The sequence below is a fragment of the Puma concolor genome, chromosome E1 (assembly GCF_028749965.1).
Source record: "Puma concolor isolate L17-30 chromosome E1, mPumCon1.1.hap2, whole genome shotgun sequence".
Classification (NCBI taxonomy): domain Eukaryota; kingdom Metazoa; phylum Chordata; class Mammalia; order Carnivora; family Felidae; genus Puma; species Puma concolor.
Window position 1 is genome coordinate 23708233 of NC_141680.1, and position 26639 is coordinate 23734871.

The window sequence follows — 26639 nt, forward strand, 5'->3', positions numbered from 1 at the left end:
TTTTAAATTTTTTTTTTCAACGTTTTTATTTATTTTTGGGACAGAGAGAGACAGAGCATGAACGGGGGAGGGGCAGAGAGAGAGGGAGACACAGAATCGGAAACAGGCTCCAGGCTCCGAGCCATCAGCCCAGAGCCTGACGCGGGGCTCGAACTCACGGACCGCGAGATCGTGACCTGGCTGAAGTCGGACGCTTAACCGACTGCGCCACCCAGGCGCCCCATGTTTGTCTACTTTTAAAGGGATACAGGTGACAAATGGTAAAGCACTGGGATAGCAGCGGGGGGGGGGGGGGTGGGGGTGGGGGGGAGTCGGTAATCTGGGAAACAGGTGAAGGGGATTAAGAGGTGCAAACTTCAGGTTTATAAAAAGCCACAAGGACGAACTGCATAGGGCGTTGTAGTCGATAATGTAAAAAATTTGCATGGTAGCTACACATACTGTGGTGTCATCTCATAATGTATGTAATTGCAAATTACTGTGTTGTACACCTGAAACAAATATGTTGCATGTCAGCTATACTTCAGTTTTATTTATTTATTTGTTTATTTATTTTTAATGTTTATTTATTTTTGAGACAGAGAGAGACAGAGCATGAACAGGGGAGGGTCAGAGAGAGGGAGACAGAATTTGAAACAGGCTCCAGGCTCCGAGCTGTCAGCACAGAGCCCGACGCGGGGCTCGAACTCACGGACCGCGAGATCATGACCTGAGCAGAAGTCGGACGTTTAACCGACTGAGCCACCCAGGCGCCCCTATACTTCAGTTTTTAAAAATAAGAAAAAAGTGAAGTTGCCAAATAAAATGCCAGTTACCCAGAATCATACTGGGGAAAAAAAAATGGTAAAGTACTTTCATGCGCATGACACCTGCCTACCCCATGAACCTGGCATTACCCCCATTTTTCAGGTGAGGTGCGACAGAGAGTAGAACAGTTCCACTGAAAGTTCTGTAATAGGCCCTCCAGCCCCTCTACACTCAGCCACCAGGCCAATGGCCGGCCTTGCTAAAACCCCAAGCTACCAGGATATGGAACAATAAGCAGGGCTTGCCGGCCCCAGACTTTGACCTTCGATCGTACCATCCTTCTCAGCCTCCAGAATGGCGACTAGGAAATTCTGAGATATCAGGTACATTGTTTCTGAAGCTAAGAAACAGTTGAGGACTCCCAGAATTGAGTCTTCCTACTCCCACCTCATGCATTGATGCTTTTTCTGATTTTGCTTGGACCCAGATTTCTTTTCCCCGCCACCCCCAGCTCCAGGAGGCAAGAGCCTGTTTATTTTAATACCTGGTGTGGCACTTGGGAAAGATCACACCTCCCCCGTTGTTACCCATTTCTATCTCCTGAGCACTAATCCTAGAATCCCAACCAGCCCCCAGACATGTTATTAGCAACAAGGATGTTTCTTGAAAAGTTTCCGAGTTGGCTGCAAACTTACCATCTCAGTTTTCTCATTTAGCTTTTGCCCTGCCATTCTTGATGCTGCCAACAAGGGGAAGGCTGATTTGGGGGTTGATAGGACGCAGATGGACTTAATCTCCAGAAGAATTGCTTTGAAACGGGACTGCCCCAGCACTCTGGGACTGAGAGAACGGCTCAGGAAACAGGACTGCCCCTGCACTCTGGGACCCACAGAACGGCTCAGGGCCTTCTCCCACTATATGGGTATTAGAGGAGAATGTTCAAATCCAGCCTTGGGCTTCCCCTCCCTTGTTTCATTCACTTTCCACTTAAGGTCTTAGGCTCCAGGGTCTGGCCAAACAGCCTCTGAAAGCTCAGTGGGGGTTTCAGCTTTGATGGAGGGTTTGGGGGCCTGTGGACTAGGCAGCTCCAGGTCTCTGTTTTTTTGTCCCCCTCGGGTGCCTGGGCCTCAGATGCTGCAAGTGGACCCACGCATCTGCTCCCCCAGAGTCTGTGCTTGCGTCTCAGGTGTCCCCATAGGAGGCCCAAGGTCAGACCCAAGGACAGAGCCTCTCAAATTTTTTCACCAAAGTAACTGTAATGATAGAGGAGAGTGAGCAGTCCTCTACAGTGTAAGAAGTTCTTAGCCCAAAGTGACTCTCAATAAACTGAAATGACGTAGGGGCACCCGGGTGGTTCAGTCAGTTAAGTGTCCAACTCTTGGTTATGGCTCAAGTCACGACCTCATGGTTCGATTCATGGGTTCGAGCCCCGCATAAGTCTCCCCGCTGACAGCATGGAGCCTGCTCAGGATTCTCTCTCTCTCCCTCTCTCTCTGCCCCTCCCCACTCATGCTCTCTCAAATAAATAAACTTAAAAAAAAAAATGACTTAGGAGAATCTTAAATGCAGGCATATTTTGCATTTATATTAATACTATGGCTTCTTGTTTTTTATATAAAAATATTTTAAATGACCTACCACCGAAGGCAAGTGTGAGGCTCCATGATGGACCTTTGGCTTTGTGTTCCCCTAGTAGGAGAAGCTTCCGAGAAGCCTGGTGCCAGGTTATGAGTATGAGCACTGCACAATTTCTCTTTCTAGTCTACCTTGGGCTAAGATAGAACCAGAATGGAGGTGTTGGCCAGTAGACACAAAGCCTGAGATCTTTGGTCATAGTAAGCATTAACGATTTTGAGATACAACGCGGGGGATGGACAATGCCCCGGACAATTAAGTTAGGAAAAGTGTCACTCTAGGTGACACTGTTAGAACCCCATGGGTCAGTAAAATCTGATTTCTCCCTGGGAATTCTTCCCGAAGGAAGCCATATCCTTCTCAACCCTGTATTTGTTTCTAGCTGCTGCCCTGGCCCTTCTCATACACCACCCCAAACCCCTAGAAGCCCACCTAGAATAAAAGGAAATGCTTTTCCAAGGTGATGTTCAACCTCCCATACGAATGGCTGTATGTCTTTTAAAAAGGCAAGAAAAGGGGGCACCTGGATGGCTCAGTCAGTTAAGTGTCTGACTTTGGCTCAGGTCATGATCTCACAGTTCGGTTCATGAGTTTGAGCCCCACATTGGGCTCTCTGCTGTCAGTGCGGAGCCGCTTCAGATCCTCTGTCTTCCTCTCTCTCAAAAATAAATAAACATTAACAAGAATGAAAAGGCAAGAAAAAATAAAGGCTACATGTTGAGACTTCCTACAGGTCAGGCACTGCTGTTAAGAACGCTACACTCTTGTAAGTCCTTTATGCTGAAAGGACGACTGATCGCATCTCCGCTGCTTTACAAATAAAGCAATAGCTGGGGCACCTGGGTGGCTTAGTCGGTTAAGCGTCCCTTGGTTTCAACTCAGGTCATGATCTCACGGTTCATGAGTTCGAGCCCTGCATCAGGCTCTGTGCTGACAGTGAGGAGCCTGCTTGGGATTCTCCCTCTCTCCCTCAAAAATAAATAAACTTATTACAAATAACGCAATAGGATTAGGATAGTTCAAGTTACTTGCCTTCAGTTACCATCATGGTCACATAGTCAGTGGAGGGCCAGGATTTAAATCCAGATCTGTCCGATTCTGAGGCCCAGGCTCATAACCACTACACTTTCTGTCTGGATAGAAGAGAGAGGAGGAGCAATTGGGAACATGCCCAAAATGCAGAGCCCAGAGGGAGGAGGAAACTGGCTCCATGAGGAATCTGGAACACAGGAGTAATAGGAAGTCTAGAAAGTCGCAGGGGGGCATGCTGGGTCCCAGGGATAAAAACACGGGTGAGCTCTCTGGGCTTCCCCTTCCTCTTCTGCCCTGCAAGCAAGTACAATGTGGCTCTGGCCAGGTGGTCACTGCCCTGCTTCAAGACCCTTCATTACCTTACCATCCAGCACAGGGCTAGGTCCAAATTCCTTACCCAGCAATCATCACCGCCTTTGAGACCTCACCTCAAGCCCCCTCTCTGCCTCCTCTCGCCAAGCTGCCAGCCCCCTGGGCTCCCTTCTCAAAGCTCTGTACTTGCTCCCATCTTCTCTCATCTGTAGCCCTCCTCTCCCACAACCTCCTCTCACCCTGACGCCCCAAATCCATTTCTTTCAAGGCTCCTTCCTTGAAACTTGCCTCCTCTGACACCTCCACTGACTCCCCTAACTATTTGGTCCCCTCCCTGCTCCCTCCCTCCAGAACCCTGGCTTTTCACACAGCACATAATTAGTGCTGCTGGGCCAGCTTCTCCCCCTCGGGCGGGGAGGGCCACCCAACTAGAGATCCCCATCTTCTATTCCAAATTTTGCCCTTCAGTAAGACAAGTCACTCCACCCCTCTCAGTCCCCAACTATCCCATCTGTAGAATTGACCCCACATGAGGCACCTGGGTGGCTCAGTCAGTTAAGCAACTGACTTCAGCTCAGGTCATGATCTCACGGTTCGTGGGTTTGAGCCCCGTGTCAGGCTCTGTACCAACAGCTCAGAGCCTGGAGCCTGCTTCAGATTCTGTGTCTCCCTCTCTCTCTGTTCCTCCCCTGCTCGTTCTCTGTCTCTCAAAAATAAATAAACGTTAAGAAAAAAAAAATTTTTTTTAAAGAATCGACCTCACAGAATTGTGAGGATTAAGTTTGAGGACGCAGGTAAAACTTAGAGCCCGTTGTCTGGCACACAGGACGCACTCCACAAATGCTAGCTATGATGAATGACACTGTGGCCGCTGGTTTTAGAAAAAAATATATAGGTGATTCTGCCTGCATGCAGCCCCTGCAAATGCTGGCATCTCCCGGTGTGGAGAAGAGAGGGGAGCAGTGGGTTGAGGGGAGTGGAGGTCATTCACTGAGAGGAGATACGCTGCGCTCTGCGGCCAGCCTGGTGTGCCCTTCTTGCACTGCTGCGGTGAAGGGCGAGAGTGACCACCCTGTACTCTGTCCTCCAGTGGGACAAGGTGCAGGGCACACAGGTGCGCCCGCCCTGCAGCAGACTGTGGCGTGGGAAGGGTCAGAGGGGGACCTAGAGAGAGCAGCTGGGGTGGACGCGGGGTGGGGGGGGGCGGGAATTGGAGTGAAGGAAGCAAAAGGCTCTAGGGCCTCTCTGGCGCCTTCCTCCCACCCCTCCAGGGGAGAAATAAAAACCTGCCAGGGGGAGTCGGGGGAGGGTGCAAGTCTAGAGGCGCAGGGTTCAAGAATTCGTCCAGGACCGCGCGAGCGAATCTGTCAGGCTCAGGGACCCAGCGGAACGCCAGCCCGAACCCCCCCACCCCCCTCCCCGCGGCCTCGCGCTCCCCTCCGCCTCCCTCCAGCCGGCGCGAGCGGGCGGCGCGCTCCGGAGGGAGAGCTGGGCTGGAGGTTTCCTGCCCCCTCGGCGCCCGCACCTGCCCTCCGCGCCCGCCGCTGAGCCCGCGCCGACTGGGCAGCCGGGGGCGCCCCCACCCCTCTCCCCCCGGGCCGGGGAGCCGGGGGGCAGCGCCGGAGCCCGGGGGGAGCGCGGCCCCGCCGGCCGGCCGGCCAGGGCCGGGGGCAGCTAGGACGGCCCCGGGTAAGCGGCGGGAGGAGGGGAGGCGGGCGGGGCAGGGCCGGGGGGCGGGTGGGAGCGGGGCGGCCGGGCCCGGGGGCCGGGGCGAGGAGGGTGGAGGGGGACTGCGGGCTGGCGGGGAAGCGGCGCGGGGCGGCCACGTGAGAGCGGGAGCTGGTGGGGGGGGGGTGCCTGCAAGGTGCTGGAGGCGGAGAGCAGGCAGGGCTCCGGCATCCCCCCCCAGACTCCCACCAATCAGGTCATGGGGAGCCCAGCGTCCTCTGCCGCCCCCACCCGCCCACTCCCACATGAACGTGTGGGGACAGACAGCGGGCAGACGTGTGACTCTGCCCATGGGACCGCAAAGCCAGGGCCGCCAGTCTGGAGCAGGACTCCTGTGTCCAGGCCTAGGGGAGGGGACAAGAAGCAGGCTTTGGCCCCTGTGTGTGTCCCGGTCTCTTGCCGGGGCGCTGTCTGCAGACTCACTGCGGAGCGCAGGCCTTGGGGAGGGAGCCCTTAGGGAGCTGGGCCCTGATACTCCGGACAGCCCTCTTCAGTCCCCACCCAACTAGGGATGTTGGGTTAATAGGCACTTAGACCCAGGACCCCCCGCCTGGGAAGAGGGAGGGGACACTAGTCACCTCTGAGTCAGGGACAGGGCCACACTTGGGCCTGGTGAGTTCCAGGAGGGTGGCCCCAGCCTAGGGGCCTCTCTTGCATCCCTTCCCTGGCTCCAGCACTATGCCCCGTTTATTTCCCAGCAATTCTCCAGAAAGGGTTGATTTCTGTGCAGGGAGCGTGGCATCCGGGAGAATCTGCAGGTAGGACACATCCTAGATACCTCTAAGTTGCCACACCCAGAGAGAGGTCAGGGATTCTTCTTGCATTCCTTGTCCTCTCTGCCTCCCCCAGTATGCCCCCCTCCTCACCTGCTTGTGCTGGTTATGTAATTAACCCAGCTGAGGCTCTCTGCCAAGCTGACAGTGTCCAGGGATGCCTGAGGGGCCCAGGGCCTGGAGGGATTTGGGGGGAGGAGGGACTGGTACGTACCTCAGTGGGAAGCCCATAGAAGTAGATAAACACCTGTTGGGCAAAGGACACCACATGGGACAGAAAGGAGATCAGGATCCTCGTTTGGTTGATAGCTCAGCTGGCTGTATGGTTTTCACTTCCCTGAGTCTCTGGTTTTTGGTTTTGGTTTTACCTTCAATAAAACAGGGAGAAGAGTCTCTCTCCCTCCCTCTCTTTCTCATACACACACACACCATACAACATGTACGTGAACAACAGCACAACAGTGGATAGTGACCCATCCTGGGGTTGCTAGGAGGTCCCACTGAGATCTTAGTAAACCTCAGGTGAATGAAGGACCCCCGTACATAACCGTGGCCACTGTTAGTTGAACACCTGCTGTTCCTGGCACTGGGTTTTACTTTCATGACCTCACAACACCCTATGAAGTTTCTTGCCCAAGGACACATTTTAGGTGGCAGAGCTGGGAACCAAACCTTGGTGGGTCTCACCCCAAATCCTGCCTTCTGTTTACTGTCTGTACACATACCCAATAGATTGGATTTTCTGGGCCAGGCCAGACTGAGGGACATTCAGCTGTGAACTGCGCATATATGGAAAGAACATATATCCACAGAGAGAACATGCACATAACCTGAAAAGCATGGCCTTGTCGGAATCCAGCAAATCCGTCTGCCCTGGGCCCACATAGTAGGCACTGGTGTCACCTTCCTGTGAACAGTCCCTGGACAGGAGGTCTCAGGCGTGGACCAGCCTCCCTGGTCACCATCCCCAACAGAAGGAGAAAGCAGCTGGTTAGGAGGTTTGCTTGGATTATCCCAGAAGTAAGGCCTGTTAACCCCACTTTATATGTGTGCAGACTGGGCAGGTGATTTGCCCTCTGACCACAGCTAGGAAACATCACAGCCGGGGTTTACCCCTAAGCTCCGAAGTCACCGAAACTGAGCATAGCAAGGTCCAAGCCTGTGGCAGTCCTTTCCTGGGCACCTGCTATGTGCCAGGCCCTCTGAGTTTGGGGGGATGCCAGAGAATGAGACATAGCCCTTGGCCTGTAGGCATTGACCAGCTCGAAGCACTAAACTCGGAGGAGGTCGGAGGTATTGCAACTTTGTGGAGGGGAGGCTGTTGCTGTCAGCTGTGTGCCCTTGGGCATGCTTCTCGCTCCCTCTTGAGTCTTCTGGAAAGGGGGATGGTTACCCATCCCTGAGGGCTACTGTTTTGACTATGGATAACCATGTGGCTGTGCTAACACTAAGTGTTCAACAAGTAGTGTGCTCCAGAGCCAGAGCAGTCATCTGGGCCAGGGTTCCCAACAGGATGTAAAACATCCTGCCCAACAAAGGACTCTCTCCACAAAATGCTGTGAGTGTCTCTGATGAGACACGCTCGGCCTTGGCTCATCCTGGTCTCTATGGGAAAGTGGGGATTGGAGCAAGTCTAGGGTGCGTCCCACTCTGCTCTGCAGCCTGGCCTGGCTGGGGGGGGTCGGAAGTGGCCACATGTCTGATCATAACACAAGAAAGAGTGATTCCCACCGGTGGGCGGGTGGCAGGAAAAAAAATGGAGAAGGGAGGGTGGAGAGGCTCTGGGTAGATGGAGCTAGGTGTTCTGGGAAAGGGAAGGCTTTCTGAGAGGCAGTAACAGCTTCAGCCAAGTTCCTGGGCTGGGGAAGTACAGGCCAGGTCCAGGGAAAAGCGGGCCCACCAAGCCCACCTCTTGTCCCCACAGTCCAGGTGGAGGCCGCAGAGGGCCCGGGGCAAAACAGGGGCAGCAATGGTGGGTCCTGACGGTGGCTGAGCCCCCAGCCCCTGGAATATGCAGCCCGGGGGAGCCCCAGGCAGCGGCGAGGACGCGGTGGCGGAGCGGGGCGGGAGGCATGGTCTCCACCTACCGGGTGGCCGTGCTGGGGGCGCGAGGCGTGGGCAAAAGTGCCATCGTGCGCCAGTTCCTGTACAACGAGTTCAGCGAGGTCTGCGTGCCCACCACCGCCCGCCGCCTCTACCTGCCTGCTGTCGTCATGAACGGCCACGTGCACGACCTCCAGATCCTCGACTTCCCACCCATCAGCACCTTCCCTGTCAACACACTGCAGGTAGGGGGGCCGGCTGGTGTGGCCAGCCGGGGAGTGGAGGGGTGGGGGAGGCGCTGGACTCCCGCCTTTTCCAGGCTCTGGCCCTGTCCCCATCCTTCAGGCTGTGAGGGCTCCATGCAGCACCACAGGCCACCCTGTCTCGAGCCATCACGTGTGTGCGGCTTTATTCAGTGCATCTTTAATGAGTGTATAACGTGTGGTGGGCACCAGGGCAGAATGGCGGGCAAAACAGATGTGCAGTTTGCTCTCCAGGAACTAACTCACCGTCGGGTGAGAAGGCAAACCGGCAATTATTACATAGTACAGTAAATGCCGTGGTCGGCATCAGCTCAGTGAGATTGGGCAGGTAAAGGGCAGTGGAGAAAAAGGCAGGAACACTAGATGCTATTAATACTCTGGGTTGTGCCCACCGTGGCCTCAGACCCTTGTCATCTAGGACAGCAGAAGAAAAAGCCAGGGCCTGGGAAAGGTATGTTCTCCGAGACTGGAGGCCCCAACCGGTCCTTTGCCTACAGGCCGTTCTTTAAGTGATGCCCTGCCCCCTGGCCTCAGGACTGGCTCACTGGGCACCCTTCCTGCAGGGGGTGGATTCAGATGCCCCCAGTGTCCTGGCTTATAGTGCCCCTTTCCCCAGCCTGCAGGGACCAGGCCCCTCTTCCGTCTCTCTACCTCTGGCTTGAGAGGGGATAGGGTGCTAGTGGAGGCTTAGCTCTAAGACATATCTGCTCACCGAAGGAAGCCCCTGACCAGAGCGTTCAGAAGTTTCTCTGGAAGGAGAGGCAGGGGCCACAGCTTGGCCAATTGTGACCACAAATACAGCAATCTCTGGGGCAGGGGCTAGGTCTCAGCACTGTCTCAGCAACTCCGGGCAGGAGGACCTTGGCCCAAGCCCAAGGGTACCTGTCTGTCCCACCCCAGGTGTGGGGGATTAACACCAAAGACAAAAACCTGATCCACACATGGGCCTCTTGGAAAAAGTGAGATCAGGGCAGCGCATCTGGGGTCAGGGCCCTCTGGTTCTCCTCCACGGTGGACTTGAACAGCGGCCCAAGTGGATACTCAGATCTTGTGCCAGTTTTGCACATTGAGCGGCTTTTTTCACATTTTGTTGTAGATTTAATTTTAATTTAATATCGACTTTGGAATGGGTAAGACATAGTTTAAAAGTCCAAACTTTGTGGAGTGCCTGACCGGGTCAGTCAGTTGCGTATCCACCTCTTGATTTCGGCTCAGGTCATGATCCCAAGGTCATGGGATCAAGCCCTGCATCAGACTCCATGCTCAGCCTGGAGCCTGCTTAAGATTCTCTCTCTCTTTCCCTCTGGCCCTCTTACCTGCTCATGCCCTCTCTCTCTTAAAAAAAAAAAAAAAAGTTCAAACTGTAAAAAGGTACATACAGAGAAATCTCAATCTCGCCCCTGCCTTCTTCACCCTGATTCTTGCCCCACTCTCTATGGCCATTGTCAATTGTTTTTTTACTCCCACTTCCAGTGTTTCTATAGATAAATAAGAAAATGTATTCTTATTCCTTTCTTACAGAAAAAAAAATTGCTCTACACCTTGTCTTTTTGCTTTACGTTTTAACCTGGAGATCTTCCCCGAGTGTTAGTACCTGAATGTCAGTAGCATGGCCACACTGTGCCCTATCGGAGAGATGTACAATGGAGTCCCCTCTTGTTGGACGAGTGGGTTGTTTCTAGTCTTTTGCTGTCTTAAGCAATGCCACATAAATAGCCTTGTTCGTAGTCTGCACACAGGGAGGTGTTTCTGTGGAAACGAGCCCCCAAAATGGCATTGCCAGGTCAAAGGATGAATGCAGCTATATTTGGAAGATATTGCCAGATTTCCCTCCCCTTCTAGAAAGTTGCACATTTTGTGTTGCGAGGACTGTACGTGAATGCTACTTTCCCTAAAGCCTTGCCATCAGGATGTATTGTCCACCTTCTGGAGTTTTGACAGTCTAATGGATGAGATGAGATATTCTCAGAATAGTTTTTATTTGCATGTCTGGTTGTGACCAAAGTTGAGCATCTTTTCATATGTGTAAGGGCTTTTGCGTTTCTTTTTTGACAACTAGTAATGCCTTTGTCCATCTTTCTGTTGGATTGTTGGCCTCTTTCTTCCTGATTGATCCTGAGTTTTAGACTCTCCAGGCTATCCAGGCTTCACACAAGAAAGGGACCCTGAGCAGAGAAATACAGAGAAAGGACCCTGCATGCCCAGAGATCAATATAAAAACCCAGTGGCCACTGTCTGAAACGAAAAGGGAAATACATTCTTCCCCAATGACAGATGAGATCCAGCCCAGAAGAGAGTGGCATTTTCTGAGCCTCAGTCGTTCCTTCTGTAGTCCCTCTCCTCCTATCAGAGGAGGAAGCTGAGGTTAGAGCAACAAATGCATGGTCAGCAGCCAGGTGTCCTTAGAACTGGACTCAGTTTTCAGTGCTCTTTCTTTGTTGACACAGCCCCAAGATGATTTCTTACAGTCTGGAACCCCGCACAGAGCTAGCTGGAAGGAAAGGTCAGTTTTCTTGCTCCCTCCCTTCAATCAGGAGTGAAGGCACAACCCAGACAATCAGGAGACTTCCTCTTCTCCCTTTTAGGCGCCCCCCCCCCCAGCAGAGCAGTGGGCGGGAGGGCAGGCTGGAGGCCCTCTGGAAGAGGGAGCATGTTGGGGGAGAGGTGGGCTATCACCCTCAAAGGCCGTCAGCTGTTCCCTCTCCCCAGCGAAGGGCTGGAAGAAGGTGGGAGCCTCTCTGCCCGTCTCCCCGTCCCTCCTATTTCCCGCTGATATCCAACCCTTGCATGAGATGAGGGAGGAACTGTGTGCACATGGGGGTCCCAGGCTCCCAGAGGGCACCGTGTCCAGCTGAGTGCAGTCTTCCCTGGCCTGAGAAGCCAGCTCCTGGTTCCCTGTGGTTTTAGATTTGTCCTCAGCATCTTCTCCCTGCACCAGAGTTAAAACTCAGCACAAAGAAAAGATGCCACATCATCTCCCTGGGGAAATCCACTGCAGCAGCTTCTAAGCCTTTGAGTTGGGAAGTGCTTTTCTGGAGCTGGACTTAACTCTCTACTCCTGCCTCTTTTCTTCCTGCTCTGAGGTGGAGAACCAGCTGTAGTCCTGCAAGCCTGGCCCCTGCCCCAGCGCAGCTCATAAGCTGGCACCACGGGGACATGTCTGCACCTCCTCCGAGTCTTTTGCTAGGGCCCTCAAGGCAGAAGACCCTGGGTCTCTTTGTCCTCGGAGGCCTCCCCTCCCCCAGCTTCAGGGACCCCCTTCTTGTTCACACACCAGCTGCCTTCAACTGCTCTTGCATTTGCCATCTGCTGGAAGGTTAATCAGCTCATTAGTCTCCTAAGGAACCTTCCCTTTAGTACACTTCAGCCTTTCCAGGAGCCTACTCCTCTTGAGCTGCGGCCCCTCCTTGAGAATTTGCGACAAGCATTCAGGATGCTCTGACTCCCCGGAGCCGCCTTTGGGCCCTGCTCCACATCAGCCCCCACTGTGCGTCCAGTCTCAGTCTTTTTCTCCTCGACCCTGACGGCAGCGTGGAGCACACAGAAAGGACAATTCGGGTAGCAATCCAAGGGCAGTGTTATAGGCGGGCGTTGCATTGATTCCAGCATGGAACAGGTAGGGTTCAAGACTGCAGAGGGCTCACCAGTCTAGGCAGTGCAATTAAAGAGCCTGCTGAGAGCCAACACAGCTGGGAGGCACTCAGCAGGGAGGAGAAGGAGGTGTGTAAAAATGTGGAAGACCTGGCTAGGGCCCTCTCAAGAGCTCACAACAGAAGCAGGGAACTGGGGATGGAAACAGCTCTAACCAAGGTATAACTAAAGGATTCTCAGAACACAGGAGATGTTCTGGGCGCTCGGTCAGTTAAGCGTCTGACTCTTAACTTCGGCTCATGTCAAGATCTCACGGTTTGTGAGCTCGAGCCCCCCATTGGGCTCTGCACTGGTGCCATGGAGCCTGCTTGGGATTCTCCCTCGCTGTCCCTCCCCTGCCCATGCTCTCTCTCTCAAAAATAAATAAACATTAAAAAAAGAGGAAGAAGAAGAACACAGGAGATGAAAGGCATAGTCTTCTGCTTGCAGGAAGGCTTCCTGGAGGAAGAGGAAGCATTTAAGCTGAGCCTTGGAAGATGCAGGATTTCACAGGATCTATCAACTAGTTCAGAGGGCTGGGCTCTTAGGGGCACTTAGTAAATGTACTGGAACAAAGGTCCAAATGGACGGATGGATGGATGGACAGGTTGGGCGATAAAAATGGGACAAGGCTGATCTCAGCTCCAGATGTGCACAGGACAGTGAGGGCATTGGCTCTGGAGGTCAGATAGTGTGACCTTCCCTATCCTGGCTTGGAGGTGGGGGAGCCCCAATACCGAGCTTGTCCATTTTCCTGGGCCAGGCTTCCTGGGATGGGTGGGTGTGGAAGGTCTGGGGTGCAGTGGCAGGTGAGAGTGCTGTCAGTGTTTGGCTAGAGGTGGCTGGGGGCAAGGGGAGGTCCCCGAGTGGCCCTGACCTTGGCACTGGCTGGGGGTGTTGCAGGAGTGGGCAGATGCCTGTTGCAGGGGACTCCGGAGCGTCCATGCCTACATCCTGGTCTACGACATCTGCTGCTTTGACAGCTTTGAGTACGTCAAGACCATCCGCCAGCAGATCCTAGAGACGAGGTGAGGGGCTGGGATACCAATGCTGGCTACTTCCTGTTTAAGGGTGCAACAGTGGGGTGCGCGCAGAGTTGCTAGATGAAATATCCTCTGGTTCCCGCACATTCTCTCTCTCTCTGTCTCTCTCTCTCTCTCTGTCTGTCTGTCTCTCTCTCTCACACACACACACTATGTTATGTCCCCATTTCTAATAACTCACTTTGGGATTCTTACCAGGGGGGTGGCTAGTCTAGTGCAGTGCTTAAGAGCAGGGGCTCTGGGGAGGGAAAAAAAAATGTCAGGGTCACTCTTCTGCATGACTTTAAGCCACTTAACAGGTTAGACTCAGGTTCCTCATCTGTAAATTGGGGATAACAATAGTACCTACCTTTCAGATCAGTTGTTCTGATTGGACAATATAAGGTATCCCGAGGGCTTAGCGCTGCAGGCGGAACACAAGTATGGTAGTAGCAGTATTGACCAGGCACAGCCGGCCCTGCTCGAAGTCCAGTGGTTATGAGACCGGACTGTGGAGTTCTGAGATTCCCCCCTCACCCCCGCAGGGTGATCGGCACCTCGGAGACGCCCATCATCATCGTGGGCAACAAGCGGGACCTGCAGCGCGGGCGCGTGATCCCGCGCTGGAACGTGTCACACCTGGTGCGCAAGACCTGGAAGTGCGGCTACGTGGAGTGCTCGGCCAAGTACAACTGGCACATCCTGCTGCTCTTCAGCGAGCTGCTCAAGAGCGTCGGCTGCGCCCGCTGCAAGCACGTGCACGCCGCCCTGCGCTTCCAGGGCGCGCTGCGCCGCAACCGCTGCGCCATCATGTGACAACGCGCCCGCCCGCGGCCGCATCCCGACGGGCGGGGACCTCCCCGGGGACTGCCGGGCTCGGGCGCGGAGGGGCGGGGTAGGACTCTGACGGTCCGGGCCTGCGACGGCCCCGCAGCCGCGCGCCTCCCGGTGAGGGGCGGAGGACGAGAGAGCCTCCGGTAACTGCCCAGTCCAAGCCCTCTCCTGGGCCAGCGGTCTTCCTGGGCCCGCTGCCCTTAGTGCTGGAGTTAGCGCAGTGCCCGGCCAGGCCCCCAAGGGGCGCCTCAGCCTTTGGGGATTGGCGGTGAGCGCGGGGTATGGGGGTGGGGGTGGGGAGGTGCTGCCTTGGCCGGGGCCCCCACCCGTCTTCTCCAGAGAGTGTGTCTGTCATTGCCCTGCGTCGTCTACTCCTGTGTCTGTCTGCCCAAGCGTCTGTTGGCCCTTAGCTGTCTTATCCACCCTCCGGTCCACCTTCCCGCCCCCGGCTCCGTTCACAGGGCTCTCACTTCGTTCACCCCCTTGTCGCAGATCCTGGCAGCTTCTCTGTGAGGCCAGCCTTTGGACGGTCAGCACCACGGGCACAGGGCAGAGAGATGCGGGTGGCCCAAGGACCATAGTCAGGGTCCGAGGGTTGAGGTCAAGGGTCAGTCAGGGGGAGAAGGCTGAGTTCTCCCCCTTCCAGGGAGATCTCCCCGCCCAGCAGCCCCCAGAGACACAACAACCTACCTTCCAGCCTTAACTCGATGGTCCATCCCTGCCGGGTGCCCCTCATCCCCTTCCTGACCCCAAAGCCAGATCACCCCCTGGGTTAAAACTTTTTGTTTTCCTTGACAGTGTGGAGAGGGAATCCCCCAAAGGATAAATTTATTTCCATGATGCCAGATTCCAGCCCTCTCTTCCCCCTTGCGTTGGGTGGTCTGCAAGATTGGGGGATGTTGGGTTTGGGGGGCTGGTGGTGGGCAAGGTGGTGCCCTGTGAGGGGGAGGGGTTAGGTTGTGCTAGTGAAGACTCTTATCTCCCCATCCCACTCCAATCTGACTGCCCCAGACCCTACCTGCCTTGAATCTCAGATTTCTCTGATAAATCTGGGGAGGGGCAGAGCCAGGATAAGAATTATGGAGACCCCTGTCCTTGGGGGAGATATGCCCACATACCCACCCCTAGATGGAGGCCCTCAGGATCTGATGCCCCCTTGTCCCAACACCAGTTGGCCCTATGCCCTGACTCACTCCACCCCATTTTCTCCGGCCACCTGGCCGGTTTCTACCTCTTGTCACCGGAGCTGATCACTGTCAGTTTTGTACCGATTTAGAAATAACAAAATCCATAGAAGATACTAGGAGCGGCCTGAGGGATTACTGGGGTACTCGGAGGGTGGGACCAATGGCGTGTGTCCCCTGCCCCCAGCTGAGTGCTCCTTGAGGCTGAGCCCTGAGCCCTGGTGTGGTGAGAAGATAAGAAGGTCCCTTGTTAGAAGACGGGCAGATAGAACAACCCAGCCTCGATGTAGCCAAGCTGCAGCGTCTAGACCAGAAAAATCAGGTAGCCCAGAGTGGTGATGGAACGGAGTCTGGGGGAGGGGTCATGGGTGGGGAATTTATCCAGATCTAGTGTGAGAGGGAATCTGATTCTCCCTTCTACTTCCCCAGCTGATTCTCTCTCCACCCATGGGGTGTATCCGCAGCCCTGCAGTGACTGCCCTGACCTGGGGCAGTCCCATATTCCTGGGTTCTAGTCCCTGCTCTGCTGCATGACTTTGGGCAAGTGACCGGCTCTCTCTGAGCCTCCCTCTGAAACAGAGGAGGTGGCTCCCCTTCCCCACACCTTGGGAGTGGCTGGGAGGGTAAGGAAGAGGGCCTGCCCCCTTTTATCCCCTGCATCCCTGCCCCCTGGTTCACCAGGGGGCTGGGGTGAGGGATGGCAGCATCTCACCTGCCCCATCACTGTCACCCCTAGCTGAGGCACCTGAGGTGGGTGTGGGGAACCCAGGCCTCTGGCTACCCCTTGTGGGAGCCATTGGAATGTATTGCCTGGCCAACCCCCCTCACCCCCTCCACTGCACCCCAGGTATTTGATTTTGATTCCCTGCACTCCCATTCTGAGTCTCTGTCCCCACCCACCCAGGGTTTCCCACCACAGGGTCTGGAAGTTTGTGTGTGTGTGATGCCCATTGCGCTGTGATTGGAAGTCAGATTAAAAATCAGGGAGTGTTTTCCCTCGTTTCTGTACAATGTGTTGGCTCAGTTCCTGCCCTGAGAGGGAAAGGGTTCCCTAGAGGGCCTGCCTGCTGAGATCTGCTGTGGAAGGACCACCAGGGTAATGAGGTGGCTCTGAGTCCCAGAGCCTGGAGCAACCAGGAGAATTAAGAGGAAGAGTTTGGGACTCATCTTCTCTCCCTAGCCCCCTAGCCCTCCAACTGATCAAAACCATCCTGAGGGAAAGCGAAAGGTCTCACCCTCCGCCCCACTCTCGGGAAAACTTTCATAACTGGACTCAATCCCAGCTCCTGCTGCTGTGTCTTTGTTCCCACTCGTGACCAAGCTTCTGCAGCCCTTTTGTGGCTGTGAATGGGATAAGAACAATCTCAACCATCCCTCTTGACTGAGTGATCTCAGTTCCCAAACCCCAGAGCAAAGTTTTGAAGTCCTGAAGTGCTCTGCCCCTGTCCATGGTGCTGACACACAAGCAGCTTCCTGGAGAGACTGGCTGCCTGGCTAGGTTGACTGAACCTCAAGAGAGGAAGCGTCTCTCACCCCCAGTTCCCCGCGCCTCATCCCCTTCCACTCCAGTGGGTAACACTTGAAGCTTTACCTTCCTGCACCACCACAATGCTAGAGTGAGGGAGTCAAGAAGCTGGGGGCTCAGGAACAGACCCACAAGTGTTTAATAACTTATAAGAGTTGTGGAAATGGTAGGCATGGCCAGAGGCCAGGAGTTTGGGGAGCTGTTCTGGGGGAAGGCAAGAAGACATTGGGTGGCCCCAGTGCCCCTGGAGTTGGAGTGGTCCCTTTGGCCAACAAGCAGACTGAGTCTATATTTGTCTTCTGACCCCACCCATATCCTCACCACCCCCCCGCCCCCCACCGTGACAAAGGCCCTGGATAGAGGTGAGGGACCTAACTTTCTGTTCAAAACTGGGGTCCAGCAGCTACATGGCATCCTTTTCACTTCCCTTCTTCCCCAGAACCACAGCTTCAGGTCTGAGAAGGCCCCTCCTCAGACCCAGGACTCCTCCTCAGGTTGGAGTGGGTCTTGATCAATCTGCTGGAGACCCCCACCCTCCAAAGCCTGGAGGCTGCTCTTCAGTGGAGCAGCTGGTTCTTTCCACTTCTTTCCTTCTTCCTCCTCCCCTGCTGAGGCGCCATCCACTGGGTGGGACTCCACTCCCTTGCTGTCCAGCACTGCTCTCACCAGCCTGCCTCTGGGGAGTGCCCTGGCTGAACCCAGGTGGAGGTAGGCCAGTGGCTTCGGGATGCGTGAAGGCTGCTTCTCGGGCCTGTGGTCTCTCCGGGGCCGGATCCTGGGCCTCAGCTTCAGCTTGTAGATGGATGGAACTCTCTGGGGCTTTCGGAGTGTTCTCTTGGCCTTGCCCAGACATACCTTGGTTTTGTCAGAATTGGGGTCCGAGGGTGAAGGTGAGGGGGCTTCCAGGCTGGCAGACACAGTAGGAGCTGAGCAGTCCTGCCCTCCTTGAGCTGGGACCTTATTCACTCTGGTGACCTTGGCACTCAGGCTTGCCTTTACCTTTGGCTCACTCTTAAGGGCTCCCAGTTTCCCTTTAGGGCTTCCTGGGCCTGTGGTAGCAGCTAGTTTAGGGGAACCTGTAGGGGCTGCCTTCCAGGCTCCCAGGTCCACTTTAAGGAGGGCTGGGGGACCCTGAGCCAGTTCTTGGATGACTTTGTCATAAGGACCCCCAGGCTCAGGCCATCGCCCACATAGGCTGGGGACATAGACTCCACTTCGAGGGATGACCCCAGACCCTGTGCCCTGGGGGCAGGCAACTCCCACCTCTAGCAGCTTCATGTTGGTCAAAAGCTCTTCCTCGAGCGTGTGGTACATGGCCTGATCCTTGGTCCCACCCAGGAGCAGGGGAGGATATCGCCCCTCCCACTCGTGTGGACCCAAGCCCTGAGGCTCCCCAGCCTTTGCTGTCACCTGGATGTCCAGCTTCTGGTCCCCTTGCTTTGCATCCACAAAGGAGTCCTCATGTCTCCACCCAGCCGGGTCCCCAGTGACAGCCCTTACTGGGATGGATCCGCTCCCCAATTCTGTCATGGTACCTACACTTGCAGGACCTGGGAAGCTACTTCCTGGAGTTGGGGGGCGGGCAGGGGGCAATCGGACAGGGATCTTGGTGGGCCCTTTAACAGGGGTTGGAGAGCGGACAGCTGCTGGCTCCCTGAGCTGGGCAGAAGCACCCTCAGCCTCACCCCTGGGTGGTGGCTTGAGGCTCACGGGCTTGGCTGGGCTGGAGGAACGAGGCAGTGGGGATGGTCCTCTCACTGGTGTCTTTTTGGCTGTGGCTTCAGGGGCTCGGAATCTCTGGGAGGTGGGGGCTCTGGCATGAGTTCCCTGGCTGTCTATCCCGTCATGAACCCAAGATGTGGGAGTCCTTCCTCTGGGGTGTTCAGGGGAGTATCTCTCCTCCTTTTTCCCTGAGGAGGTGCCCTGTGGGTCTTGGCTCCTACGGGGGGATGAGGATTGGGGGCCAGGTGGGCTGTCCCGAGCTGGCAACTGCCTCCGAGATGGGGTAGGTGACCTCTCCTGGCACCTGAAAGGGAGAATCACAAGGTTGACAGGATCATCTAGTCCATTCCCCTGGCTCTGGGAAGGGAGGGCCTTTCCCCAGCCAGAACACCAAAGGGACCAGACTTCATGTTGAATGACACCGATGCTCTCTCCCTCTGTGCCTGCCCGAGTCTTCCTTATGACTTATTCTCCCTCATTCCCTGTGTAGCAGATAGAAAGAAGCCTGGTTTGGACCCTGAATTACTTCAGGTCCCACAACTAAAGGTCACCAGTCTTGGGGGAGGGAATGTCTATTCTTCTGTGAAGTGGCAGAAGGACCTTGAGAAATCTGTTCCCTTTATGGGCCTCAGCTTCTTCATCTGTGAAATGGGAGAGCATATGAAAAAGCTACATGATTCCAATGGTGCCAACTGGATGCCTTTTTGGTTCTGAACACCTGGGATAAGGACACTGCCAGGACACCTGCTTCCCTTATCTTGGGGTGGGGTGGCCCCCTGAGAATATGGACTCCGTAGGGGAAAGAGACCCTGCTCTGTCCTTCTCCTTTGTACCTCAGGAATGATGCTGTCTCTCTGGGGAGTCCCGCCTCTGCTCCTCTTTTACTGTGGGCTCTAGGGGAGGAGGAGGTGAGGGCCCTCAGCTTTCGGCCTGAAGAGGTGTATGTCTTCCAGTCCACGGGGGGCAGCGGGCTCTGGGAACGGCTGATAGTCATCGTAGGTTGAGGCAGCGAGGGCCCATCCTGCACCCTCACTTCATGCTGCACCGGTGGGACAGGGGGCTTCTGGAAACTGCCCGTCTTGTGTGCTACCAACACAGGCCCCCAGAGAGAAGAGAGGAAGAAGGGGTTAAATTCCTGCTGATGGAGCCCACTGTTCTCCTCCCCCAACTGTCCTACCTCCCCCTGCCCACAACCCACATTAGAGACAGTGGGACCTACAGTACCAGTGCCGGTGCCAGAGCTTCCTTTTAGGGGTTCAGGGGATGAAATCCGGTCAGAAGGCCCAGCTGGGGGACTTGCTTAAAGCTGCATTTATACTGCAAGTTCAAATCTTTTACTTAGATTGCATGTTTGCATGGGGTAGCTTGAGGTGCTAATAGAAATTTTGGAAGGACTGAAGACCCCTCCGAGTCATACTCGGTGCATTGGAGGCTGACCCACGCTCTGCCTAGAGGCACCCTGACCAAATGCTGATTCTGTGTGTTTGGCGTCATCTTGTGGATATAATTGGTATTGCAATTTGTCCGCCCAGCTTCCTTCCCATGTCTGAAGGCATCCCACCAGTATCTTTATCTTTTTCTTCTTTCTTCTTCTCCTACTCCTCCTTCTTCTTCTCCTTCTCCTCCTTCTCCTTCTTCTCCTTTCCTTCTCTCTTTCTTCTTTCTTCCTTTCCTTCCTCTTTCTTTCTTTGTTCTTCTTTTTCTCTTTCTCCTCCTTCTCCTTCTTCCACCAGTACCTTCTATAGTATCTTCCTTTCTCCATCCCCTGCATACTTCCTGGCCCTGGAGATCAGACCTACCTCCCACCTCTGCTCCCAGCCTCCCGACCCAGAGCCACAGGGACTCTCGGAGGACTCACAGAGGGATGTGCACCGGCAGGGGTCATGTTTGTCCAGATAATGGCTGAGTGTGTCCCAGCCGCCCCCCACACGCACCATCACATGGTTCCGGAGGATCTGTAGAGGACAAGGATGAGGTTGAGGACGGGATGGAGGGTTTTCCCTCTTCCTGGAGCGGCCCACAGTTTTCCAGCATACACTCCCATCCATGTACATATGCACACACAGGTACTCCACACAGGTGTGTATTTTGCAGCCTGCCTCTCCACAACTAGCATTGGATAGCATGTGTTGTTAAGGGTGGTGACCAGGCTGACAGAGAGTTGCCCCACAGCTGGACAAGGGATCTCCCAAGCACTGGGCAGCCTGGCCCCAGAACACTCTCCTCTCCCCCTTCACCTGCACATGCCTATGTCAGAAACGTGGCCCTGGCTTTGCTCTATAGTGTGTGTGTGTCGAGGAATCCCTGGGAATCCCGGTCTTACCCCATTCTGGGGCAAGTCACAGTCTCTCCAGGCTTCCATTTTTCACCTCAGTTTTCAACTGAGGAACACAATCCCTTGTCCTTACCTACTTCACAGAGCTATATTGGCCCAGGGTCTGGGTGAGAGCCCCAGGGAGCTGGCTCTGCCCCCAGGCATGACCCGTGATCAAGGAAAGGGCGTGCATACCTATGAGCTGCTGGCCAAGCCTCTGGGTACGATCTGTTTCTGGTAAGGCATTGCCAGGTATGAGGGTGTGGGTATGGGAGGTACGTTTCAGACCTGTACTACTGCTCACTCCGCAGAATGTACCAAGCCAGGCATGTGAAGGGTGGACTATGGGGCCCACGTGGCTGGGCCATGCACTGAACACAAACTTGGGGTTCTCAGGCCCCCTGCTCTGACAAGGCATGTGGATGGAGTGGAGGCAAAGGAAATTCAGCAGTACCCTTCACACTGCACTTCTGCCTGGACACCCCTCTGCACTCAGCTAAGGTGGAGCAGACGGGGACAGGGTTCTGGCTGCCGTAATGGGAGGAGGGGATAGGATTGCCCACTCTGCCAGCAATCTTCGGAATTCTGCAAGGGAGAGAAAGAAAGCCCTAAGGCCCGATAAGTTGGAGTGAATGATGAGTTCCTATCCTTGCCCTCAGTCCTGGGTATGTTCCCATGAAAGGAAACTCTATTCTGCGGATCCTGGGGGACACCCCCACCCCTGTCCCAGACTTACCCGGATGAAGATGAGAGTGTTGGAGTCCCCCACGCGGTACTTCCCCTCAGACACCTTGACCATGGAGAACTGAACTGGGCACGTGCAGTGGCTGACGAGGCTCTGTACCTGTGGGTAGTGACGATGGGCTCAGCCCTCCCTCTGCACAGGTGCCCAAGCTCCCTACTCCCCACCCTGGATCAAGCCCCGGGAGAGGGAGCTGGTCTGTCCCCAGAGCCAGCACCTTGGCTTCTGCTGAGGTCAGGGCTGGGGGCTGAGAAGCAAGTGCAGAAGACTTTTAATGACCCAGTGAAAACAAGACCTATAGTCCAGTCACCTATAGTCCAGTGGTCTGTGGGTCAGCTGACAGAGGCAGTGGAATGTAATGGTGAAGAAGATGGACATTGGAATTTGACAGGCGTCGGCTGGAGTCCTGTCTCCACCGCACCATAGGCCTTGGGCAAGTTAAGGAGCCTCCCTAAGCTCGAGTCCTGGATAGCAGAAATGGGTTCATCCCAGTAAGAGCTAGCTCCTATGAAGCGCCCCCTCTGTGCCGGACACTGTTCCCAGCACTTCATACGCACTGGCTCATTTAATATTCAGCAGTCATATAAGGTACTATTACACCTCCACGCTACAGAATTGAGGCACAGAGAGGTTAAATAATTTGCCCCAAGTCACACAGCCGGGGAGCAGTGGAACTAAGATTTGAACCAAGGTGTCAGAAAATTCTTAAAAGCCGTCCCGCAGAGACTCAGGTCTAGAGCGCCGGATTGTAATAAAAACGTAATAAGCGATTTAGCTGCTACTATATGCGATGAGGATTGAGGCTCAGAGTGGAACAGGACTTAAAGCCGCGCTGTGAATTCAGACGGGGTGGGGGCTGGAGCTCGAGAAGGGCGTGGATCGGATCCGGCAGGCGGGGCTGGGGGAGGGGCGTGGCAGCGGGAGGCGGGGCCTGGAGGGCGTGCCCCAGCCCCTCACCATCTGGTCCAGGTTGCGGAAGTGGCAGGGCCGACGCGCAGGGGGCTCGGGCGGCGGGGGGTCCGGCGGGGGCAGGGCCAGCTCCTGCCGCAGCTCCTCGTCGATCTCCTCCTCCAGCCGCACCAGGGTCGGCGCCGCCACACCGAAGCGCCAGGCTCGGCGGCCCAGCTCCAGCAAGCACAGCACCACGTTCTTCACGTTCTTGCGTAGCACCAGGTCCTCGGTCTCGAACATCACCACCTCTGGCAAGCGGAGGTGGGGGAAGGGGGCAGGCAGCTGGGAGAGCCCTGGGGCCATCCCTGGTCCCGGGTGGAGGCCCGAGGGGGTGACTCGGATGGCAGGATCTTGGAGTCAGGCCAGCCCCCTAGGAGGGGTCTGAGAAGAACTGCACAGGCACTGAGTGCAGACTAGGTGGCCCGTCTCACAAGAGAGGCTGGGGTGGGAAGGAGGTGACACAGCCAAGCCACGAGCCCGGAGCCCAGCTGTGGGTTAACTCCACCTTGCCCTTCTTCCTATTCAGTTTGACAAAATGGGTAGGAGCAAGGAGCACTTCTGCTTCCCACCCACGCAGCCCACCTCCAATATCCAGCAGACATCTGGAACTCAACCTTCAGCCCACATCTAACCAGGCAGGGCTGAGTGCAGGCTCTGGAGCCTGACTGTCAGGGTTGGCGTCCCCGTTCTCCCACCCAGCAGCTGTGTATCCTTGGGCTAGAACCTGAGCCTCAGTCTCCTCCTCTGTCAGATGGGGCGTAGACTATACCATGGGGTTGTTGTAAAGACAGTTGTTAAGTGTCTGCAGACGAAATCTGGCTACATGGGAAGTGCTCAGTGAGACACTAGCTTTTCTCAGCCCTCCAATCCTGAGCCGCTCTGCCTTGCCACCAGCCAGCAGCTGGCCTGACTCTTCCCTCTGTCTCACCCCACTCTGCCTTTGACCTGGAGGATGGCCCAATATCCAGCTTCATCCCACTGTCGGATCCAAGGCCTAGGAGATGAGGGATCCTGGCAGGTTACTCCTCTGCGACTCACAAGCCTCAGCATGACTGCCTCTCCCTAATGTCCACTTGCCTGCCCCCCTTGTCCTCCCCCACCCCCACCCCAGCCCTGTGCCCTTACCCACACTGGCTTCTGCCAGTCATCCGAACACAGCATCTCTGTGCCTGTGCCCCTGCGGTCCCCTGCCTAGAATTCCCTTTCCTCCAAACTTCTATTTGTTCCCCAAGACTCAGCTCAAGTCTCCTTCCTCTGAGTGGCCTTTCTTGGCCCCCACTTTCCACCTCATCAGGTAGCTGTTTCCTCTCCTGGTTGCCCAGCACACACACCTCTATTTTGGGCTTTTATCACACTGGACTGTAATCTGTGTATCTATGCATCTGTCTCTCTAAGACCATGAGCTCTTTGGACACTGAGTCTTAGTCCTCTTGGTCCTTTGTGCTGGGCACAAAGATAGGGACTAACTATATATTTGTTGAATGAATGAATCATTCAACACGTTTATTTTTTGAAGATTTACTATGAGATGGGGAAACTGAGGCACGAGAAGGGATGAGCTGGCCCAAATGAGGAAAGAGGACCCTGGCTCCTGACTCCAGCTGCAGCCCGAGCCTCAGAGAGTAGGTGGATGCCTGGCAAGATAAGGGTCTGGGGAGAGGGTGCAGGGTGGTTACCTTGGATGCCCATCTCCTTTCGACACCAATGGATGAAGTTGGAGACATTGTCCCGGGCCTGGAAGGTGCCCGGCTGGGCAGCCCCGTTGCAGGAAACCCCAGCCCGAGGCAGGGGCATCCTTTGGGCTCGAGCAGGTGCTTCAGCCAGGAAGGCCAGGGCAGCCTCCGTGATGGCGTTGGCGTGCCGGCACAGCACCAGGCCTGTCTCCAGGACCTGCAGGAAGTTGGCCGCGTCGATGTCCAGCCCATAGAGATCCCGAAGCCACTCAGCCAGATCCTCCTTCATGGCTTCCAGGTAGTGCTCGCTGGACTTAAAGGGCCGGATGCTACGCACTGGTGGCCCAACAGTCCCAGGCCTCCTCCCACGTCCCCTAGGCTTGGACATGGTTGGACCCTCAACAGGGAGGAGGTGGGTGCCTCCTCTCTGCCGCTGTTGTGTCTTCACTACTACCTGCTGGGTCGTGGCTGACCCTGACTCAGGGGTTCCCCGTCTACCCTCCAAGAGCCCAGAACTTCCGGCTCTGCTACTTGCTGCTGGCTTCAGCCTGGTCCCCCGCCCCCCCACATTCCTCAGTCCCTGCTGGAACTTTCCCTACTTGGTGGCCCTGCCGTGACCTCACTCTTGGGCTGCCCAGTTCTCTCAGAGTTTGCCACCTCCCGGGACAGGTGGAGGTGAGGACACTGCTCTCTGCCCCCAGGACTAGACAGGTCCACTGGCTGCCTCCCACCCCCCAGCGGCTGGTGGAGCCCGGCTGTCCGGCTGTCCGCCTCTCCACTCTGCTTTCTCCTCCTCTCCTTGGAGACAGCGGCTGCTACAAACACTCCTTGTTAACCCTTCCTGGCAGCCAGCCGAGGACTGCCCTGCAGAGCCTGCCCTGGGATCCAATGGAGCAGGGAGGAGAGGCTGAGGCGGGCTTCTCTCCCTTGTTGGAAGCATGGGGGATTCTGGGAATTGTGGGAGAAAAGCAGGGCCAGGGGTTGCCGAGGCCCTCGGTGTTAGTGAGCACTGTAAGGTGGGGATGAAAGAGACAGTGATAGGAGCTAAAGACAGGACTCAGCCCTGGCCCCTTTCCTTTATCCTCCTGGGACTTTCATATGCTACCTAACCTCTCTGTGCCTTAGTTTCCTCTACTGTAAAATGGGAATGTCTACCTCTGTTGGGTGTTGTGAGGACTAAAGGAATTATGTAGGTGGAAAGTTTCAGGACACACGCACACACAGGACTGGGTGGGTCCCAGCTCTCGCTGATTCTCCCAGCAGCCCCATCTATGCTCGGTGATCTCCACTTTCTCTGAGAACCTGCTCCATCCTCCCCTCCCACCACTGATTCTTCTAGAGCAGGTTGGGGCTGTCAACCACCGTACCTCACCCTGGCCACAGCAGCACATCCCTTCAATAAATATCAAGTACCTCCTGTGTGCCAGGCACTATTATAGGCCTGAATACAGAGCAGTAAATGAGGTGCCTGACCTCATGGAGGCTACATACATGTTAGTGGGGGATGGATGACAGGTGACAAACAAATAAATCAAGAGTTAGTCCGATGGTGATAAATACCAGGGAGAAAAATAAAGCACTAAGGGAGATGGAGCAGTGGGTGGAATTTTATGGGAGGTGGTCAAGGGAGGGCCTCACTGACATGATGTTCAAAGGGTAAGAGGCTCCAATCTCTTAAATATAAAATATTGTTATATATTTAATATGTATAATATATATTTTAAAAAATATATTATAAATCTTGTTATATATACATATATGGGAATATATGTATGTATGTATATATATACGTGTATATACATGTGTATATATATTTTATATATATATATATATATACATATATATATATATTCCCACTTGGGTAACCCTTACATACCACCTTATTGGATATTTCTTCTTGCAACTTACCTTTATTGCTCAACTAAAATGAACATGGAATCTCCGTGTTATACCTGGTCATTACAAGTTAATGTGCTATATGTGCCATTAATTTACATATTAAAATCTTAAAAAGTACAAAAATTATAGCTTTACTTTGGACACTCAACCTCATCTTGTTCTCCAGATTTCTGGGAATGGCAGGAAATAATGCTTGCCGATAAAATGTAGCTCCTTCTCTTCCGGTTTTAAGAAGTTTCTTCTGGATAGAGATCCAATTTTGAGTTCACACATCAGTGCAGTTTCTCCCCTTTCAAGGGGCCTTCCCAGCTTGGCATCTGAGTCCAGGAGGCATGCTTATGTCCCTGGTGGAGTGGGATTACCTGTCTGTTCTCGTGCTTTCCCTGCTGACTCTATTACTACTCTGTGATCAATTTCCAATGGAGTTTTATGCTGATATTGTTTGTTTTGACAATCCCGCTTTTTATGAAGGTCCCACAAAACCCAGAATATCCCTGAGAAAGTGAATGAACACCCTAAGGATGACAAAGGACCTCTGGGCAAGTTGAAGTGGGTGAGGCGGGATGAGGTGAATGACCAGACATGAGGGACACCCTGTCATGGTTGTTCG

At 54.7% G+C, this 26639-nt stretch overlaps 2 protein-coding genes across 3 annotated transcripts; one reads left to right on the forward strand and one right to left on the reverse strand.

Moving 5' to 3' along the window:
• The first annotated feature begins 5175 nt into the window (after positions 1 to 5175).
• On the forward strand, positions 5176 to 16214 carry RASL10B (RAS like family 10 member B). Of its 2 annotated transcripts, XM_086686664.1 has the most exons (4): positions 5176 to 5415; positions 8152 to 8515; positions 13067 to 13191; positions 13731 to 16214. In XM_086686664.1, exons 2-4 carry the CDS (start codon positions 8300 to 8302, stop codon positions 13999 to 14001), a joined length of 612 nt encoding a protein of 203 aa, XP_086542790.1. In that variant the 5' UTR covers positions 5176 to 5415; positions 8152 to 8299; the 3' UTR covers positions 14002 to 16214. The 2 variants fall into 2 exon arrangements, with proteins under 2 accessions (XP_086542790.1, XP_086542791.1); XM_086686665.1 differs by lacking the exon at positions 5176 to 5415 and having other exon boundaries at positions 5549 to 8515.
• Positions 16215 to 16849: 635 nt separating this feature from the next.
• On the reverse strand, positions 16850 to 25319 carry GAS2L2 (growth arrest specific 2 like 2). Its single transcript, XM_025918160.2, has 6 exons — positions 24134 to 25319; positions 22464 to 22705; positions 21501 to 21608; positions 20309 to 20405; positions 19284 to 19536; positions 16850 to 18754 (listed from the first exon to the last, which is right to left on the reverse strand). The coding sequence occupies exons 1-6, from the start codon at positions 24516 to 24518 to the stop codon at positions 17200 to 17202; spliced, it is 2640 nt and encodes an 879-aa protein (XP_025773945.1). The 5' UTR covers positions 24519 to 25319; the 3' UTR covers positions 16850 to 17199.
• Between the last annotated feature and the right edge of the window lie 1320 nt (positions 25320 to 26639).